This window comes from Juglans microcarpa x Juglans regia, unplaced genomic scaffold (assembly GCF_004785595.1).
Source record: "Juglans microcarpa x Juglans regia isolate MS1-56 unplaced genomic scaffold, Jm3101_v1.0 JmScfU0014, whole genome shotgun sequence".
Lineage (NCBI taxonomy): Eukaryota > Viridiplantae > Streptophyta > Magnoliopsida > Fagales > Juglandaceae > Juglans > Juglans microcarpa x Juglans regia.
Genome location: NW_024475758.1, coordinates 1 through 20,471, shown reverse-complemented (window position 1 = coordinate 20,471; position 20,471 = coordinate 1). Strand labels below are relative to the sequence as shown.

The window sequence follows — 20,471 nt, the reverse complement described above, 5'->3', positions numbered from 1 at the left end:
AACTGAAAAGATTTCATGTCCTGTACCTGCTCCTTTTCCTCAAAGATTGGTTCCTCTGCACAAAGACAAACACCAATCTGAAATTTTAGAAATATTCAAGCATGTTAGGATTAATATCCCTTTGTTGGATGCTATTCAACAAATTCTTGCATATGCTAAGTTTCTAAAAGATTTGTGTACGGTTAAAAGAAAATTAAATGTGCAAAAGAAAGCTTTTCTTACTGAGCAGGTAAGTGCCATAATTCAGAGCAATACCCCACCAAAATATAAAGATCCCGGTTCACCAACAATTGCTTGTGTTATAGGAAGTTCAAAAATTGGTCAAGCATTGTTAGATCTAGGTTCAAGTGTGAATTTACTGCCTTATAATGTTTATGAGCAACTTGGTTTGGGGGAGTTAAAACCAACTCCTATCATTTTACAACTAGCGGATAGGTCTATTAAAATGCCAAGAGGAGTTGTTGAGGATGTCTTGGTTCAAGTGGATAAATTCTTTTATCCCGTTGATTTTGTTGTGTTGGATGTTCACTTGACACCAAAATCTTCTTTTCAAGCACCTGTGATTCTTGGGAGACCTTTTCTTGCTACTTCAAATGCATTAATAAATTGTAGGAGTGGTGTTTTAAAGCTGAGTTTTGGGAACATAACCCTAGAACTAAACATTTTCAATATTTGTAGGCAACCTCAAGACTTGGAAGATGTACAAGAAGTGAATTTGTTGGAAAGCATCCTTGAGGAGGAGACTTATTTGGCATACCAGCCCACTAACCTGCTGTTTGAGTTAGAAAATTTTTGTGAACTCCTCACTGATGACACCCCCATTGATGTTTCTCATGTTTTTAATGCAGAAAATAAATTGGAGACTAAATGGAGGCCAAAGATTGAGCAACTCCCACCGTTGACAGTAAGGTTGAAGCCTTCAGCAAATGAAATCCCAATACTAGAGCTGAAGCCATTGCCAAGTGACTTGAAATATGCATTTCTGGGACCGGACAACACCTTCCCAGTGGTGATTTCAGCCCAACTCTCTCATGATCAAGAAGGGAAATTGATGGAAGTCTTAAAGCAACACAAAGGTGCCATTGGGTGGAAAATCGCAGATATAAAAGGTATAAATCCTCTTGTGTGCACTCATAGGATTTATTTAGAAGAAAATGCTAAAGTCTCTAGGGAGATGCAAAGGAGATTAAATCCTACCATGAAAGAGGTGGTAAAAACAGAGATTTTGAAATTACTTGACGTGGGAATCATATACCCTATTGCGGACAGCAAGTGGGTAAGTCCCATTCATGTAATACCAAAAAAATCTGGGCTTACCATTGTGAAAAATGAGAAAGATGAACTGATTCCTACTAGGATTTCTACTGGTTGGCGAATGTGTATAGATTATAGGAAGTTGAATGCCGCCACTAGGAAAGATCATTTCCCTTTGCCATTTCTCGATCAAGTGCTAGAAAAAGTTGCGGGTCATGATTTCTATTGCTTTCTTGATGGATATTCTGGTTTTTACCAAATAGAAATAGCACCCGAAGATCAAGAGAAAACAACTTTTACTTGCCCGTTTGGCACATTTGCATTTAGAAGAATGCCTTTTGGACTATGTAATGCACCAGCTACTTTCCAAAGATGTATGCTTAGTATTTTCAGCGACATGATTGAAAACTGTTTGGAAATATTCATGGATGATTTTTCAGTGTTTGGCAGTTCTTTTGATACATGTTTGACTAACTTACAAGCTGTTTTAGCCAGGTGTGAAGAGAAGCATTTACTTCTCAATTGGGAAAAGTGTCATTTCATGGTTCAACAAGGCATAGTTCTTGGTCACATAGTCTCATCAAGAGGTATTGAGGTTGATAAAGCTAAGATTGAACTTATTTCCAAGCTTCCTATACCCAAAACAGTGAAAGAAATCATATCATTTCTTGGGCATGCTGGGTTTTATAGGCGATTCATTCAAAATTTTAGTTCTATCTCTAAGCCCTTGTGTGAGTTACTTATGCATAATGTTGCTTTTGAATAGACCTCTTCTTGTCAAGATGCTTTTGATAAGCTGAAAATTTTGCTCACCACAGCCCCTATCATGCAGCCCCCTGTTTGGTCTATTCCTTTTGAGATAATGTGTGATGCTAGTGATGTAGCCATAGGAGCTGTCCTTGACAACGTAGAAATAAGTTCCCACATGTCATTTCTTATGCAAGTAGAACTTTAAATGGAGCCCAAACAAATTATTCTACCGCTGAAAAGGAATTGCTTGCTGTAGTTTTTGCATTAGACAAGTTTCGAACTTATATTCTTGGTTCTCCTGTGGTTGTTTTCACTGACCATGCAGCGTTAAAGTACTTATTGTCGAAGAAGGATGCTAAACCACATTTAATCCGATGGATTCTTCTTCTACAAGAATTTGACCTTATCATCAAAGACAAGAAGGGTGCAGAAAACGTAGTTGCCGACCACTTGTCTCAGCTTACATTTGCTGAAAAGGATCACACTATCCCTATCCTTGACTCTTTTCCTGATGAACAATTAATGTCAGTTGAAAATTTACCTTGGTTTGCTGACATTGTTAATTTTTTGGTGACAGGACAAACTCCACCCCATTGGAGTGCTCAAGACATACGAAAATTCAAGCATGAGGTAAAGTCATTCTTCTATGATGATCCTTACTTGTTTAAATATTGTTCTGACCAAATCATAAGGAAATATGTGCCTGATCATGAGATACAAGCTGTTCTTTCTTTTTGTCATAATGAGGCTTGTGGGGGGCACTTTTCTGCAAATAAAACCGTTGCAAAAATTTTACAAAGTGGATTTTATTGGCCGCGTATGTTTAAGGATGCGTATGATTTTTGCAAAACTTGTGAGCCATGTCAAAAACTAGGCACGATCACTAAGAGAAACATGATGCCTTTACAACCCATTTTGGTCATTGAGACTTTTGATTGTTGGGGGATTGATTTTATGGGGCCATTTCCATCTTCTTTTGGTTATTTGTATATCCTCGTGGCTGTTGATTATGTTTCTAAATGGGTTGAAGCCATTCCATGTAAAACAAATGACCAAAAGATTGTTCTTAAGTTTTTGAAAGAAAGCATTTTTGCTAGATTTGACATGCCTAGAGCTATCATTAGTGATAATGGAACTCATTTTTGCAACAAACCATTTGCTGCCCTCATGAAAAAATATGGTATACACCATAAAATTTCCACTCCATATCACCCGCAAACGAATGGGCAAGTTGAATTAGCTAATAGGGAACTTAAGCACATCTTAGAAAAAACAGTCAACCTCAACAGAAAAGATTGGTCTTTAAGGCTTACTGATGCACTTTGGGCTTATAGGACAGCCTTTAAAACCTCTCTTAACATGTCTCCTTATCGCTTGGTATATGGAAAGGCATGTCATCTTCCCGTTGAGCTTGAACATAAGGCATATTGGGCTGTTAAACAATTTAATTTTTCTATTGACCATGCTGGTTTTATGAGAAAATTTTAGATTTCAGAATTGGATGAGCTTAGGCGAGATGCATATGACAATTCCAAATTGTCAAAGGAACACATGAAGGTATTACATGACAAGCACATCCAAAGAAAGAATTTTGAGCCCAATGAGCAAGTCTTACTTTACAATTCCCGCCTCCATCTATTTCCAGGTAAATTAAGATCGAGGTGGAGTGGGCCTTATGTAGTTAAGGCTGTGTTTCCATATGGAGCTATTGAGATTACTAATCCTCAAAATGGAAACACTTTCAAAGTTAATGGCCAACGACTTAAACATTTTTTGGCAAAACTTTCACATGAGGATACTTCCATTCCTTTGGAAGATCCCACTTATTCTCATGGTCCTTAGCTCATTTTTGTTTTGATTTTTTTTCTCTTCTTTTCCTTTTATTTTTCTGCTTTTATTTGTTTCAGTTCTATGTTTTTTTCTTTTTCTTTTTCTTTAGTATATCTTTTCAGGTTCAGCACTGTTTATTCTTTTATGGTTTCATTTTTACATTCACAATCCTTTCAGCCATCTCAGGTATTTTCCTTCGACCCTATTTTCTTTCATCCCTCGTTTTATTCATGATTTGCATTGAGGACACTGCCCATTTTTAGTTGGGGGGGTATGGAGAGCCTTCTACCATTAGTCTCTCAGGACTAATAATTGTGGGGTCTGAATTTTTGTTGCTACCAAGCTACTATTTTCACACTTCTCTACTTAAGATCAGATAGTTGCAGTTTTGGGCTACACTAATTCCCATTAGTTAGTTTTAAGTTTGACACTTGACCTTATGATAAGTCTTAACAACTCAAACTTGGGAAAGTTACTTCAAAGCTATTGATTGATGACCTTAATTGACACAGGCAGATACTTTTTGTGGTTTGTTTGATGACAATCAGTGGTTTCTTCTAAGCAACTAGCAAGAACTACAATGAACCATATCTTAATAGCTTAGTAAAAGTGTGATGAAAAAAAAAAAAAAAGAAGAGAAAGCTTGTAAAAGTACATCAGAAAAGGGGCAGGCTAGAGATCATGCACAAAAAAAAAAAAAAATGGTGCAAGTACATTGGAAAAGGCTACCTATCACAGGGATCTATAAAAAAAAAAAAAAAAAAATAGGTCTTTCAAAGTGTGATAGCGTGAAAGCCGCTAATGTAATGGTTTTGAATTGGAGTGAAGACCTTTTGGTTTTTCTTGAAAAAGTTGTTAGGGTGAAACTATTGTGAGAAATCTTGAAACTAACAAATGGAAATCTGTCACACACTTGGTGCACTCAAAGATCTTCAGCTTAAGTACATTTCCCTTGTTTGAGCTCTTGAGAATTTTATAAGCTTTTGTGTTGAGCTAAAACTAGACTTGACTATATTCTAATGCCCATGATTTCAATATGATTGATCTTTTGTAGAGATTTTTGAGTTTAGTATCTCATTCTTGGATCCTACAATATTTTTATCGCCTTATTTGCTAGAGACTAGCAAAAAGCTAGTTGGGGGGTGTGATAAAGTGTTAAAAATTACATGATTAAGTTGCTAAAATGAATGATTTGTTTAATTAAAAAATGAATTAAGCACTTAATTATATAGTGAAATTTAATGCTTGACTCAATGTTAAATTCTGTTTAATGTTCCAAATGTTATTCTGATATTTTACTAATGTTGCAGGGCATTATGGGAAAGATATTAAAAATATATGGGTATTATTGGAAGTGCCCAATTAGCATGGCAGTAACAGAAATGCACAGCAGCTAGGGATTGGAATCAAAATGAGGAAAAGAAATGAAAGAGGGATGGGTTCACTCGCACGGACGAGCGCACTGCAGAGAAATGGTGCAGGGCACTCACGCGATGAAACAACGAGCAGAAGGCCTCACCGCGAACGCAGGAGCTGGAGACGAGCTCACGCAGAACCGCTCACGCACTCACAGCACGGACTCAAAACGCTGGGTTGCAGACGTGAAACGAGGGAGCTGAAACTCACAGCAGGCTGGCTCAAAACGCACGGGGCTGCAGACATGAAACGCGGATCTGTGCTGGGCAGAAATGGACAGCAGTACGCATGCACGAAGTGGAACGAGGGAGCAGAGATCAAAACGCACGAACGGCAAACATGAAATGCAGAGAAGATGCGAAGCTGGGCTGAGACGAACGCACTGCAGAGACGAAACGCACAGCAGCAGGGACGCACTCACGCAGAGACGAAACGCACGAAGAGGAGCTCAAAACGCAAAGGCAAACCTGTGCTGGGGAGGCAAAACGCAGAGAGTATAACAAGAAATGAATTTTTCGTGCGCCGTCTCTCGTTCGATTTTATTTTTACTAGTTTTCATCTGTTTTTCTTCCACACAATTTTTTCTTTCGGATCTTTTCTTTCGGTTTCACCTTTTTATTTCCGTCAGTTTTTGTTCTTCTTTAGTTTCGGATTTCAGCATCTTTAAGGGATACAGTATATTTTCATTCAGTCATTTTCCTTAAAAACAGTAATTAGTGATGTTGGATTTTAATCTTCTTGAACATTTTGTTAATCTAGAGATGATAGGCTAGAGTTTTAGCTTGGGATTCAATGAGTAACCCATGACTATTTGGGATTGGATTCTCTTCAACATTTAGTGCTTTTGATGATTAACTTGATGGATTATATTTCAATGTGCATCTAGAAAAGATTAGAGTTCTTTGTTCTTGGTTTAGATCAATTGTAGACGTAAGGCACAATTGATACTTGAACAAGTAACATGACTTTGATGTTTTTCTTTCATTTTTCTATGATTGTCATATAATTTGTCAAGTAGTTTTATTAAAATAAAAATTGTGGTTTATTGCTATATTATCCGACCATGATCTCTAGGAATGAGAGAATGGTTGAGAGAAAATGAAAAGAGAAGTAAATTCATCACCAAATTAGTGGGTGAAAATTGCATCCCAAGTGTTTGTTTAATTGCTTCTTACAAGTTTAAGTCAACTTCCGCACATTTTCTTTAAATCTCGATTCTTAGCAATTTTAGAAAAAGAAAAATAGATTCACTTTTATTTTCAGCTTTATTTATGTTTGATCATCCCGACAATTTCACTCATAATCCATTCCACACTCTCTTAGTAAATAGCCCCATTTAGATGTTAATATAGTTAGCGGTTAATTTCTAAAATTTATTTATTTTTTCTTATTATTATTTTTTTGTTCATTGCTAGCTCATTTAGTTTAATCTTTTATTATCATTTTAAACTTTCGTGTCACTCCAAACGGTAATATGTTGTCTTGCGAAAATAAAATGTTTGCTAAATTCTCATTATCCCTGTGAATTCGATCTTGGGATTTACCCTTGTATTACTTTGACAGCTTCTACGCTTGGAAGTCAAAATTAAAAGCTGATCACAAGTGCATGTCTTTTGGGCTATTATAACTGTTGTTGCTTGCACGACTCAAATGTATTGCCTTAGTAGTGAAGAGTAAGTTCTCTGTCCGTACTTGACATGTACGTACGTACTGCTGTATATGCTGACATCCTTTTGATCTTAAGAATGTAATCTGCCATACATGTCACGCATCATAGCACTTTGTGTTTGTAGGTCTCCAAAAGTGAAGTAAAAATAACGTAATATTTGACCTTTTTAATCTAGTGCAAATGACCATGGTTGCCTAATTTCAGGGACAAGACACTGGAACTATCGCCCTTGTCTGAGAAGATGAACATCACCCGGAACATACAAAAGACGCAGATAGAAGAAGTCGATAAATTAACAAATAGGTTAGCCACTACCTTGAAACCCGATGCACAAACTATATATATAATGTCTTAAACATGGGCTACAATGCTAGCTGACCATGCAAATATCCTTGTTAATTACTACAGATGAAGTGAAGGCATATTGGGAAACGAGGGAACTTCCAGAAACACCTACAAAAATTGTGGAGGCTTTCAAGAAGGCACTGGTAATTGGCAGTTGTATTATTCACGCTTCTACCAAAACCTTGGTTAGCACTTGTTACCTTGTATAAACACTTTTTTTTTACAGTACTAGCAAACACCCAATTAATTATTTTCTGTAGGTCCTCTTTGGTAAGAAAAAACATCTTTAAACAATAATACAAATGAATAATAATATTAAATTAAACGCTCGATCGAGTAAGGTATCTTCCCGGCCAAGTCTGATGCAATGTAATTTTATTGGGATGGAAAAATAGCAATTAATACTACCTACAAAATATTATGTTACTACTTCGTTTAAAATATGTGCAGTACTAGAGATCACATTAATTAGTTTAACATTATTTATTTGACTCATTTCTACTTTTAACTGTTTAATTTGCAAACCCAGCTTAGTATCGATGTGCTGAAAAATAAGAATGCTTTATTGTTCATTTCGGACGTCATGGACATCTCCGTTGAAGAAATCTCGATTTTAAAGCCCATTTTTTATGGGATAAGAGATAGGAATGAACCGTATAAAATTGTATGGATCCCAATAGTGGAGCATTCGACCGATGACATGCAAGCGAAGTTCGAGATGTTGCAGTCCAACATGCCGTGGTACATATTGCAGCGTTTTCCACCAACAGTAGCAGACATCCAGATCGTTACGAATGAATATCGCAGCTTAAAGAATAAGCCTATCGTCGTGGTGATAAACCCACAAGCGAAGGTGGAGCATCCAAATGCTCTCCGCATGATTCGGCTATGCGGAATGAAGGCCTTCCCTTTCACGGCCGAAGCTGAAAAAGCGATAATGCCTAAAGGAATTCATTATAAATCTAAGGGGTCCACATCCCAGACAGTGGCCCGAGGCAGGTAAAGTTGTTTTCGAAACTCTAAATAGTGCATGCATTCGTACACATAAATGAAAGGAAAAGAGATGGGAAGGGTTTGGCCTGAGACATACATAAACATCAACTTTTTCATCTGACTCAGTTTATTCCTACTCATTTAATCATTATAATTTTTTTAAATTTTTAAATAAAATACAACAAATAATTTAACTTTTTTAAATTTTAAAACAAAAATAATAATTTATTCAACTTTCAGCATTCGATTCTAATAATATTCTAACATTTCATTTCAACTTACGATCCAAACAGGCCAGACCTCAGCTATCATATATGTTGTTTTAAGCAGAATCTATACATAGTGTACTTTCCAACACAATTTTAGCTTTGACATCTCTTGTTCAACATCATCAGGATAACAAGAATTACACTTTCAAGTGCTATATATGGAATTGCCAACACCAGCTTGGAGGCAAGATTTACTCATCATTTAAATATAATTCGTGGGTATCTGGCTTCAAATACTCCGGACATTCGGATGTCCAGAATCTAGCAAGTAACAGTGGATGGGTTGAGCTCTGCAAAGGTACTCATGGCGAGATAGTAGTCAAGGATCAGGGGACAACAATTTTGAAGGTCTTGGAGAAGTTTGATGATTGGAAAAATTCTGTGAATCAGTTTGGCTTCGATGAATGTTTCGAGGATTACTACATGAGGCGCCTACCAGGAAATTGACATCTCGATCGTTGTTGGAAAGATTCCTAAGAGTATCAAATAATTATCGTTTGCATTTCTTATCGTAGCCATTCCGCCACTTGTGTTAGGAAGATTGATATGGAATGGATCCATGTAGTTTTTTAACATTCTCGTGTTGCAATATTTTGGACGTTTTCATGCTTAAAACTTTGTAAGTTTTGTTTGAACCATTCTTCTCTTACTTTCCTTTCGTGCTAAAACATGATCCATTAATGAATATGTTAGAAAATATACTAACGCATGCATACACGTACATATATATATATATATATAGTACCCCATCTTCGTGACAAATTAAAGACAAGTACTACTGCATGGTAGTAATGAAGTATAGTATTATTAGTTTTTTTCATCGTGTTAATTTGTGTGACGATTGGTAATAATTTAATAAAAAATATAATAATATTAAATTTATGTGCTTGGATCCAAATAATCAAAGGAATGGATCCAAAATAACCTAAAACTAGAAAGTAAACATGCAAGGAACAATAGTACCGAACGAGAATTAGCTAAAGCTAGCCAATATACTAAGTTGCTGCATTCAAAATGTGACGGTTTGAGATCGTCCCCACAATCGTCACCAAAAATGCGTCACATAAAGTATTTTGTGACGGTTTACTATACAACTGTCACTAAAAGTTTCTTCTTTTTTTTTTACGGTTAGAAGTCTTACGTGAGATAGAACGTTCGAACGTTAAGAGTTTTTGTGATAGTCGAATTCCAACACAAAAAGTACCTTTCGCACGTACAGAATAACGTTCAAACGTTTACCTAACCGATTAGCATTTGAACAATTAACATCTAATGTTCGGTATTTTTCATTCTCACGTTTGATTTTTACGTTCGAATGTGTTGCATTCACACATTAATGGGGAATTGTTCGAATGTCAAAACTTAATGTTTGGATGGTTAATCAGTGCATTCGAGCATATCTTTTTTAGTCATTCGAACGTTAACTGAATAAGTTTGAACATTTGTGGAGTGTATACATTTGAACGTATTTATCGAACATCAGTGTAATTATGTTCGAATGTTGCTTCGAACGTAAAGCCATGTTTGAATGTTTTTTCTTTACATTCGAACGTACCAATCAGAACTAATTATTTTATAAAATTAAAAGCATACAAATTGTATCATATGACACCACTAATAGCATCATTCGATGAAAATGTTTTATAAAGTTGCAAAATTTGAAAACAAAAGTTTTGGACAATAATAGGTTTATTTCTTCTTCTTTCTCGCCCAACGCGATCCTGCTGCAGTGATATAACACGTTCCATCTGGACTAACATATCCCTCTGGACTTTGAACTTCAATGCATATACTTTCCTCCTGGTCTCTTTGTCGCTTCTGCAAATGCATCTCTAAATTGGACTGCCGCGATAAGAGTGCCTCCAACTCCTGCTATCTCGACTTCATCTACTCAATTTCTTGGCATGTGGCATCCAAATCTTTGGTAATATTATTAACTTCTGAAGTAAAGGTTGTAGAGGATGAACCGACATGCTTGAAAGAACGTCTCAAACCTCTTACCAAACCGGACTTGGTCCGAAGGAATGCGTAAATATGTCTATTACTAGGAGAAGATTCCTCAGAGGCTAACTATATCTGAATCATTTTTTCCTACAATTAAAAAGAAAATACACAATAAGTAACATATTAAAAGAAATAGTAACTAAACATAATATCTATTCACATGTCGGTATAATTTATTCACACAAAATGAACTCACTTACATAATTATTTTTAGTGACATGATCAATCCACTCATTGTACACATTGATGTGAGTAGCATCATAGACATGAATGAGGAAGAAATTTTCAAGCTCATCGTGTTTCTTACAAAGCCACATTAGTAATTTTAAAAAATCATGTTAGTACTTAAACAAAGAATATGATAAAAATGACTGAATTTTAACAAATTATAAATTATAATTTTATCGACAAGGCGTTGAAATGACATTGAACCGGCGCGATGGTGGATTGTCAAAGACATTCTATTATGTGCATTAATAGAACTTAAGTGATGCAGGAGAAATTAACAATGTTAAATACAATATATGAAACCAATATTGATGTAAATAAGTTATAGAGGATAAATCTAGAATACCTGATAACCTGCGAAAAGATCACAACACTTTCTCTAATCGTCTAACTTCATTTTCTGAAAAAGGGACTGAGCAACCTCTTCTAAAATCTCAAATTCCTTGAAGCGGTCATGACATTGTCCCTGATGACACCGAAATAATGTAGTCATCAACTCATTCATAGTCGCACTTCCTCGCTACCACCAAAATTTAGATCAAATTCATCCTAAGAAGTAAATTGCGTCAAAAATATAAAATTAAAACATCTCTAAAAAAACTATGGTATGTAAACTGACCAGTACAGGACTCCGAATGTGATCCTTAATATCACTCAAAACATCTCGCCATGACAGCACATAAAATGGTGCATAAGCTCGGACTAGTGTTTTCACATAGGAGAAAAGCGATGTCGCACTACATCCACATCCCTAGTGAAGTTATTAGGGATGTTCACCTTGCTTTTTTCGTGTCTTCTATTTTTTTTTTTTAGAGTCAGGCCATGTGTTAAGCCATGACCGCGATGTGACAAGGCATCAACTAATATATTTAAAATTATTAGATGTTCAAATATAATTAGGTGTGAGCTGGTAGGTGTGGACTAGTTATCTGCCTCTTGTGTATCAACTTGATCGGGAGTGGAGTCCTCAGTTGGGGAGTCCTCAACCAGTTCAAAACTTAAAGGAGGAGGCACATTTCTTCATTGTCTTTTTGGTGGCATCATTGAAAAATTGAAAAGTATTAATATTTTCAATGAACTAGATTAGAAGAAATTATGAAAAATATACAGTCACCTATGGAAATAAAAACATTTAATACTTTTATTTTTCATCTCCAGATGTATTTTTCATGCTTGTTTCAAAATCTCCTTCCTCATCATCATCTTCTTCTTCGTCTTCTTCATCGACTTGTACAGGTGAGACGTCATCTCTACATAAGGGGATTAGTTCGAGTGCACCAAGGTCAACAAATAAATTAATACCTCTCCATCTTCCTGTAGGCCTCTATAATCAGATTGTCATCTTCATCTCAACTATAATCGTGATCCACTACCGATCCTGCATCATAAATATTCCGAGGAACAAACTTTTGTACGACTCGTAAAGTTATCTCTCTACTATCTTCATCGGCCCCTTTCAATGGAAGCGTGTGGCGTTTACAGACTCTGGAACTGTATTTAGCATTTTTCAAATGGATATTACCCTGGTCAATAATGTTTTAGATACAAAATTTAAAGAACATCTCGTTGCTTAGATACAATATTAATACATATCATGGTGAATATCAAGGGGTATTATTTTGCGACTGCCAACAATACTGATAATATGAATGAGCACAATATTATATGGAAAATGATACATGTATGACGTTTTTCACAATTCTTTACACAATTATATTTTAAGTTATATTTGTATAGAAATACACTCAATTTAAAATATAGTTATAGAAAGAGTTGAACTTGTATCATTATACATATTATATATATATATATATATGTTTTTTTTATAGAAATACTTTAATTAAAAGATATCAGCATTACATTAAGCTCTCAACCTAATGACTGGAGCAATTACATTAGGGATAGATCCCCACCACAAGCCAATATCACTAACATGCCAAGCATGCCTTGCAAGTGTACGAGCCGCTTCATTACAATTTCTTCCAACATGTTTCACTTCAGAACTATGGAAATATTGCATAAGCTCCTTTGTATGCTTAATGACATTACCAACCAAGGCCAAAGATGGTTCAGATTTTCGCAATTCTTGTACTAGGGTTAATGAATCACTGTCAACTATGAGCTGATGAATACTCTGATGCACACTCAACTGCAAGCCCCTGAGAATTGCCAGCATCTCAACTCCTGTTGAGTCACTAACTTCCTTTTCCTTTTTACTAACTTCCATAAGAACTTCACCCTTACTATCCCTTAATACAGCACTAATGCCAGCACTCTGTTGAGTCTGAAAAATAGCCCCATCGACATTTAGTTTGAAAACTCCAGGAGGAGAGAACTCCCATTTGCAATGGTATCTCACCATTTTGAGGGATTTACCTCTCGTGTCCTTATAGGCTTTCTGTATTGCCATGGCATGACTGATTCTCTCCTCACTATCTATCCATTTGTTTTCAAAAGTAGCTGAATTGCGTCTATACCAGAAACTCCAGGATATCAAGAAGAAAAGCTCAATCTTATCCTTTTGGTTTAATCCACTTAAGTAACCTGCAATATCTCCATAATAAGTTGGTAGACCTATTGAGAGAACAATGCGAAGATAATTTTCCCATGTCTCTCTTAATGAAGGGCATGAACCAAATCCTCAACTTCAGTTTGATAGAACAGACATAATTCTTCATGCATCGCTTGTTTCCTCATCAAATTGTGTTTTGTTGGTAAGCTTTCTCTGCAAGCTTTCCAGGCAAAGATTTTGATTTTGTTTGGCAATTTCATGTTCCATAAGTCTTTCCATAGTTTTTGTAAAGACATATTCCTCGATCCCTCACCCTTCATTCTATCTTGCTTAGCCTCTCTAAACAAACGATAGTCACTTTTGACAGCAAACTGCCCGTTTGCTTCGCTTGTCTTCAGGAATGCTTTGACTGAGAATTATCTTTAGGACTTCATTTGCTGCATGTACAGGTAGTAGTGTTCTGACCTTCTCAATATCCCACCAATGAGAATGTGGATCAATCAAACTATCTATTGTTGCATCAGCATCACCTATTGCTACAGAATTCATATGGCTAGCCATAATAGGATGGCCAGGTATCCAATTTTCCTTCTATACTTTGACGGACTATCCTGTTCCCACTCTCCATTTACATCCCAAAGCCAAGTACTTTTTTCTCTCCCATATACCTCTCCATACAAAACTAGGACAATAGCCTAACTTGGATTCCAAAAAATAGGCTTTAGGGAAATACCTAGCTTTAAACACCTGGTGTAACAAGCTAGTAGATTCTTGCATAATTCTCCAATGCTGCTTGGTTAAGAGAGCATCATTAAATGTGGCGCCCCCAATCCCCCTTATATAAATACACAGGGATCGAGACGCCAGGATGGTGACAACACGGTCACACATCCCAACGAAGTGCCAGTGTGTGTATATGCAACAGTGTACAAATAAAATAACGCAGCGGATAGTCAACTAAGTACCAGAATTTATTTACAATCAAACATCAGTAAAAATTTAAATAGCAGTTATACAGTCATCCATAAAAATATAATACAATAGTTTTCAAATAAACAAACGAGTGATCCCAGATCACTCCTCAGACTCGCTCTCCTCCTCCTCATCTGCATCAAAATCTGCGTTACCACAAAATGGTATCGCAGGTAAGTATGACCTCAAATAACAACGTAATATAAAATGCATTAAATGCAACTAACATGCATGCACATGATGAAATATGCATTTTTTCACAAAACATCATTTTCCCCGAAAATGATAATTTTCCAACACACGCTAAAATCCCATTTTGGCCCAAATTATCCGTAAAACATTTTCCCAGAAAATGATTTACCCAGAAATCCAACTCGCACTATTTTCCTAGAAAATAGTGAAATAATTCCAAATGCACCATGCATTATTTCCATATGCACCATGGCCTCCCTATGGACCATCCACACGTCCTGGCTTCGTAGCGGTGCTCAGTTCCACGCCCAGCGCATACATGGCCAAGCACCCACACTACGCAATGAGCGATGCCCAGTTCTGCGCCCAGCGCGTACGTGGCCAGACATCCTCTAGTCCCCGCCAGCAGAAGGATCACGGAGTCGGCACGAGACCATCTCGTCTGATCCCATTGTCGCCTGGCGACAATCCAGGGGACGTTACTCAGTATATTCCGCTCCCGAGTAACCAGAGGAGCTCCACCGAGTTAATGCCCCATCTCGGCTTGGGGTCGTGATACACACGCACCAAAAATCCATTCTCACATGAAAACCCAGTTTTCATAAACACATGAACATGAATGCAATACACGAAAACCAAGTTTTCTTTTACAAACATGATCATGCATGAAATAATGAAATGCACATGTACCAACACAATATCCAAACCAACAATTACCAATCCAATCAAATCCAACCAAACAACTCCAATCACACATCCATCCGACCCCCGAACTCCTCGGACTCAGTTCGGCATGCCAAAAAATACAGTGAAATGGGTTAGTGCAAAAATACATTTAAATTACGAAAGTTCTTTGGAGAAATACTTACAGTGCAATATAACAATTTCCGAAGGATCACGAAGTTAAAAAAGGCGACGTTTGAGCAACACCACAGTGTAAAATACACTATGGCCGTGGGTCACAATACCAACTTTCAAACGGAGGCAAACGAAGACCCAAAATTGATAGGGTAGGGCCTAGGGAGGTCGGTGAAGCTAGTGATGGTGGAGGTTGGCCGTGGGTGGCGGCGAAATGGGTGGTAGAAGACCAAAAACACCCAATCGGAAATGTGGATGGTGGAGCTTCACCGGTGGCGGATCGGAGGTGGGGTTGGGTCCAATGAGTTGCCAAGAGGTCGAGGATGATGTGGTAAGAAGATGGTGGCCAATGGTGGTGCGACGGCGGCGCAGCGGCGGAAAGGGTGTCGCGGCTGCAATGGGCTCGTGGTGGCTAACGGCGGCGCGAATGGAGCTGGAAACGGAGGTGCGGCGTTGCCGGTGGCTGGGGGAGCTGGGGAGCCGGGCGGTGTCGACCACCGCCGGCGCACGGCCGCGGGCTGGGGGAGAGGAAGAACGGACGGAGAGAGAGGGAGGGAGAGGGAGTTGGGTCCGCGCGCGGGGAGGGAAAATAAGGAGGAAAGAAAAGAGAAAAAGAAAAAAAGAAAAGAAAGAAAAGAAAAGGAGAGGAAAGAAAAATAGAGGGAAAAGAAATGAGGTTCAATCCTCATAACTTGGGTCACAAAAATGATCCAACGGAAACGATTTCAAAACCTCAAGTTAAATAAAATAATTTAAACGTAATGGTAAAGTCAAATTGAAATAATTAAATCCCACAGTAATTAATTAAATATGAAAAACAATTTAAATGCACAACAATAAATAAATATTAAGAAAGCACATAAAAATTAATTTTCACCAATTAAAATCATAGAAATAAACTCATTAAAAATCCAACCAATTTTAAAATACGAGAATAAAATTTAAATAAATAAAAATAATCCTTTAGTAAAAATACACTAAAATGCGGGGTGTTACATTAAAGGTTCTTAGGTCCTTAAATCCCATACCTCCAGCCTGCTTGTGATCACACAACTTTGCCCAACTAAGCCAATGGATTTTGTGTTTCTCTTTCCTTTGCCCCCACCAGAAACGTGCCATCAGTTGCTCCAATTCATGGAATAATCTTTCAGATAGTTTAAAGTAACTCATAGAGTATGTTGGTATTGAGAGGGCAACTGCTTTAATGAGTGCCTCCTTACCCCCTTGTGAAAGCATTTTCTCCTTCCAACTTTGCAACTTATCCCAAACTTTATGCTTGATGTCAGAAAAAGCTTTTGTTTTGGCTCTACCAACTAATGGAGGTAATCCCAAATGCTTTTCATACTGTTGTAGCTGTTGCACCCCCCACAATTCCATCAATCCCTTCTGCTTTTCTAAATTCACATTTTTGCTAAAAATCATAGCAGTTTTCTCCGTATTCACCTTTTGCCCTTAAGCCTTCTCGTATTGACCAAGTAGCTACTAAATATGATGGTTTTCTGCACAGCTAGCTTTACAGAAGAGTATGTTGTCATCAGCAAACAACAAGGGAGAAATTTTGGGTGACCTTCTACAAACCTTAAAACCTGATACTTGCTTAGATGCTTCAGCTTGTTTCAATACAGTAATAAGGCCCTCAGTGCATAACAAGAAAAGGTATGGGGATAAGGGGTCCTCTTGTCTTATCTCACGAGAAGGGTTATTGGTCCCTTAAGCTTCCCCTTTATTAAAATTGAGAAGGAGACAGTTTTAATACACATCATCACCAATTGATTCCATTTAGTATGAAAGCCCATTCTGCCCATCATAGCCTCCATATAACTCCATTCAACTCTGTCATATGCCTTACTCATGTCTAATTTGAGAGACATGTAACCCTCCTTGCCTTGTCTCCTGTTTCTCAGAGAGTGAATCATCTCGTATGCAACAAGCACATTGTCACTAATTAGTCTGCAGGGACAAAAGCACTTTGGGAGCAAGATACAACCACATTGAAAATAGGTTTGAGCCTATTAGCAATCACTTTTGAAATCAACTTATACACAACATTACGCAAACTAATGGGCCTAAATTCAGTAATTTTTTTAGGCCTCTTTTTCTTTGGGTTCAAGGAAATGAAAGTGTGATTGAGAGTAGGTGAAAGTGTACCACTTTGGAGAGCTTGCAACACAACATCAGTAATAGCATCCCCAACAATATGCCAATATTGTTGGAAGAACATAGGGGACATGTCATCAGGTCCAGGGGCCTTAGTGGGGTGCATTTGATCCAAGGAAACTTTCACTTCTTCCCTTTTAAAGTCTCTCAACAGCTCTTGATTCATCTCTTCAGTAACTCTACTCTTTATATCATAAAGAAAATCAATACTACTCAACTGAGGTACAACATTAAAAAGATCCTGAAAATTAGACAGAATCACTTGGTCCTTGCCTTCATCCACCTGCCAGACCCCCTCCTTATCCTTTAAGCCCTTAATCCAATTTTTGGTTCTTCTTTGGGAAGCCTTATGGTCGAAAAAACCTGGTATTCTAATTTCCCTCCTTCAACCATAGTGCTTTGGCTCTTTGTTTCCATAGTATTTCTTCTCTCTTGAGCTAGCAATGCAGGTTATTTCGAGCCTCTTGATGAGTGTTCAAGTTAGCAAAATATGGATCAATATTTTGCACATGTTGCAGATGTTCCCGAGCCTATTTGATTTTTCTTTTGAACATTTCCAAATCTTATCTGAATCCAGCCTGCTAATCTATGAGAGCAGGCACCAATTTTATGGATAATGTTGGGCATAGGCATTCCCTCAAGTCCCCCATTCCATGAGTTTGCAACAACACCTTCGCAAGCATCATCTTCAATCCACATAACTTCAAATCGAAAAAGCTTCTTCTTACTAGGCTTCCTCTCATTGTTTGTCCTGAGAATAATTGATAGATGGTCTGAACAAGCAGCCAATCCATGCACCACACAAGCATTTGGGAACATATCAAGCCAACTATGAGTTGCCAAGCTTCAAAATTCAACCCCCTCAGTGACTTAACTAAGTTCCAAGTCCCACTTCGAAGTTCAGTTTCAGGATTTCCATACATTCCAGTAAGATGCCACTCCCTATCACTCTCCTCATCCTGAATCATAGCATCAATGTGGTTCTTTGAATAGCTTATGATTTTCAGTTGGACCTCCCTCTGCCACAGGATTGCTAGGCCACCACTTCTTCCATCACAACTTACTGAAAAGCAGCTCTCAAATCCCAGCTTTATTCTAATAAATTCCTTCTTCTTTACTTCTAGTTTCATTTCCTGTAAGAACTGGATCATAGGAACTTCCCTTCTGACCAAGTCCAAAAGAGCTCGAACATCTTGTGGCTTCCCAATCCTACGAGCATTCCAACTTATAGTTTTCATGATTGTCGGCGGGGCTAATCAACAACCTCCACCATTGGTAATTGTGATTCCACTGCATCATGCACTCCCCTTCTCTGGATTTTTCTCCTTTTCTGGTTATTTGCTTGCTCAGGATCAGGTAACTTTCTCTTTGTCTTCTGCCTTAGTAGGACTATATCAATGGCATCTGAGTATGAGGGAGAGATCTTGCTTCATTGCCATTTCCTACCCCTTTTGGAAATCATGGGCCTCATTAGTTGGGCTGTACCAGCTTCTAAGACCACTTCCCCCAATGGGGGCTCATCCACAGGGCTTACCAGTGCATGTTGCTCCTGCATGAGCACTCAACTTTTCATGCAGTTGACTAAGGCTAGAGGTGGACCCCCCCATGATCCTCCATTACGGGATTGTTAAGGGATAACAACCCTATTTTGCTCCCAGTTCCTTTAATTGCATCCGTTAACTTTACATGCATGGCCTCCACTTCTGAGACATGCCTCCCGAGAATTCGGTAGATTGCATTGACTCCCTGATTTCTCCTTGTCATCTGTCGTAACATCTACAACCTTCCTCTCTCCTCGGCCCGATGAGAAGGTCCTATCAACAGGCTCTCTCTAAGACCTGCACTCCCTCCTCTGTCCTAAGGCACCACCCGCACGCAACCATGGGCCAAGTGGCAAGTTTTCTTCCTGCAAAACTTCATGGTGGGGTTGCTTCAGTTTGCATTCCTTATGGTGATGGCCCAAATACCACACACGTAATAAAAGTTCGGCATTCTCTCATAAGCAAACCGAACCCAGCATGAACCAAACTTTCCCAGGTTAATCATCTTGCCACGCATAAGGGGTTGAGTAATATCACGTCGAACCCTCACCCGCATGTACCGCCCCATGCAATCGTGCTGTGTTCAACAACCATTTCCTCGACACAACGAATTGCATCACTTATCATTCTACCAACTCTTTCATTCATAACCAGTAGAGGCATATCCAACAGTCTAATCTAGAACGAGGCTTCCCTTATTTGGATTTTAGATACCTGCATGTCGCCAACCATCTCCTTCAGGAGAACAAGGTTCCTGTCAAAAGACCATGGCCCTTCACACATAACACAGAATCTGTCACGTTCATCCTCAAATTCAGCTAACAACAACTTCAACCCCAACTCCTTAAACACAAGTTTTCGAACCGGTTGCCATATTTTCCTCATTGTATTTTTGAACGCCTCACGATTGTAGTATTTGTCTCTGAGAAGAGAGACTACCAAGCACTTGTCTCTACGTGCCACATTTAACACAATATCTTGCGCCTTTACCACAAGCTCAATTCTCTCCCTCTTAGATAGGGACAGGTTCTAGTACAAACGTTCCAAATCATCTACCATTTCTAGACATCCGAGATCCTATATGAAGCTAGGGAAAGGACCTTTACAGGGAGAGGATTTGTATTAGTCCCAAAGAAAGCATCATTATACATATTATATATATACTCTAGTAAGTAGTCATCTCAATTGAAAATAGGATCCATATATACTCTTCTTGCACAATATGTTGTCTCATTCATGTACAACTAGGACGTTGCTTTAGAAAGGTGTGCTAGCTATTCCAAAGTACCAAACTAGCAAGGTTGGACTTCCTCGTTCATATACTAGGATCAATTTAACTGTTATATTTAAACGTATATGCATTTGAAGAACGAGGTATGAAATATATTTTAAGTACGTGCGTCATTGCTACGTTCGAACCTTAGATTTCCAACTATTTATAATTTCCTTCTATCAAATTATTTTTTCTATGTCTAGCTTGT

General features: G+C 37.9%; 1 protein-coding gene across 1 annotated transcript in view; it reads left to right on the top strand.

The window, feature by feature from the left end:
• Positions 1-8,973, top strand: part of LOC121245246 (protein SIEVE ELEMENT OCCLUSION B-like) — a 32,572-nt gene extending 23,599 nt beyond the window's left edge. Inside the window, exons 3-7 of the mRNA XM_041143507.1 lie at positions 1,841-1,849; positions 7,356-7,407; positions 7,794-8,263; positions 8,653-8,710; positions 8,785-8,973. Coding sequence (XP_040999441.1) covers positions 1,841-1,849; positions 7,356-7,407; positions 7,794-8,263; positions 8,653-8,710; positions 8,785-8,973 — 778 coding nt within the window. The remainder of the gene's footprint in view (positions 1-1,840; positions 1,850-7,355; positions 7,408-7,793; positions 8,264-8,652; positions 8,711-8,784) is intronic.
• Positions 8,974-20,471: the final 11,498 nt, after the last annotated feature.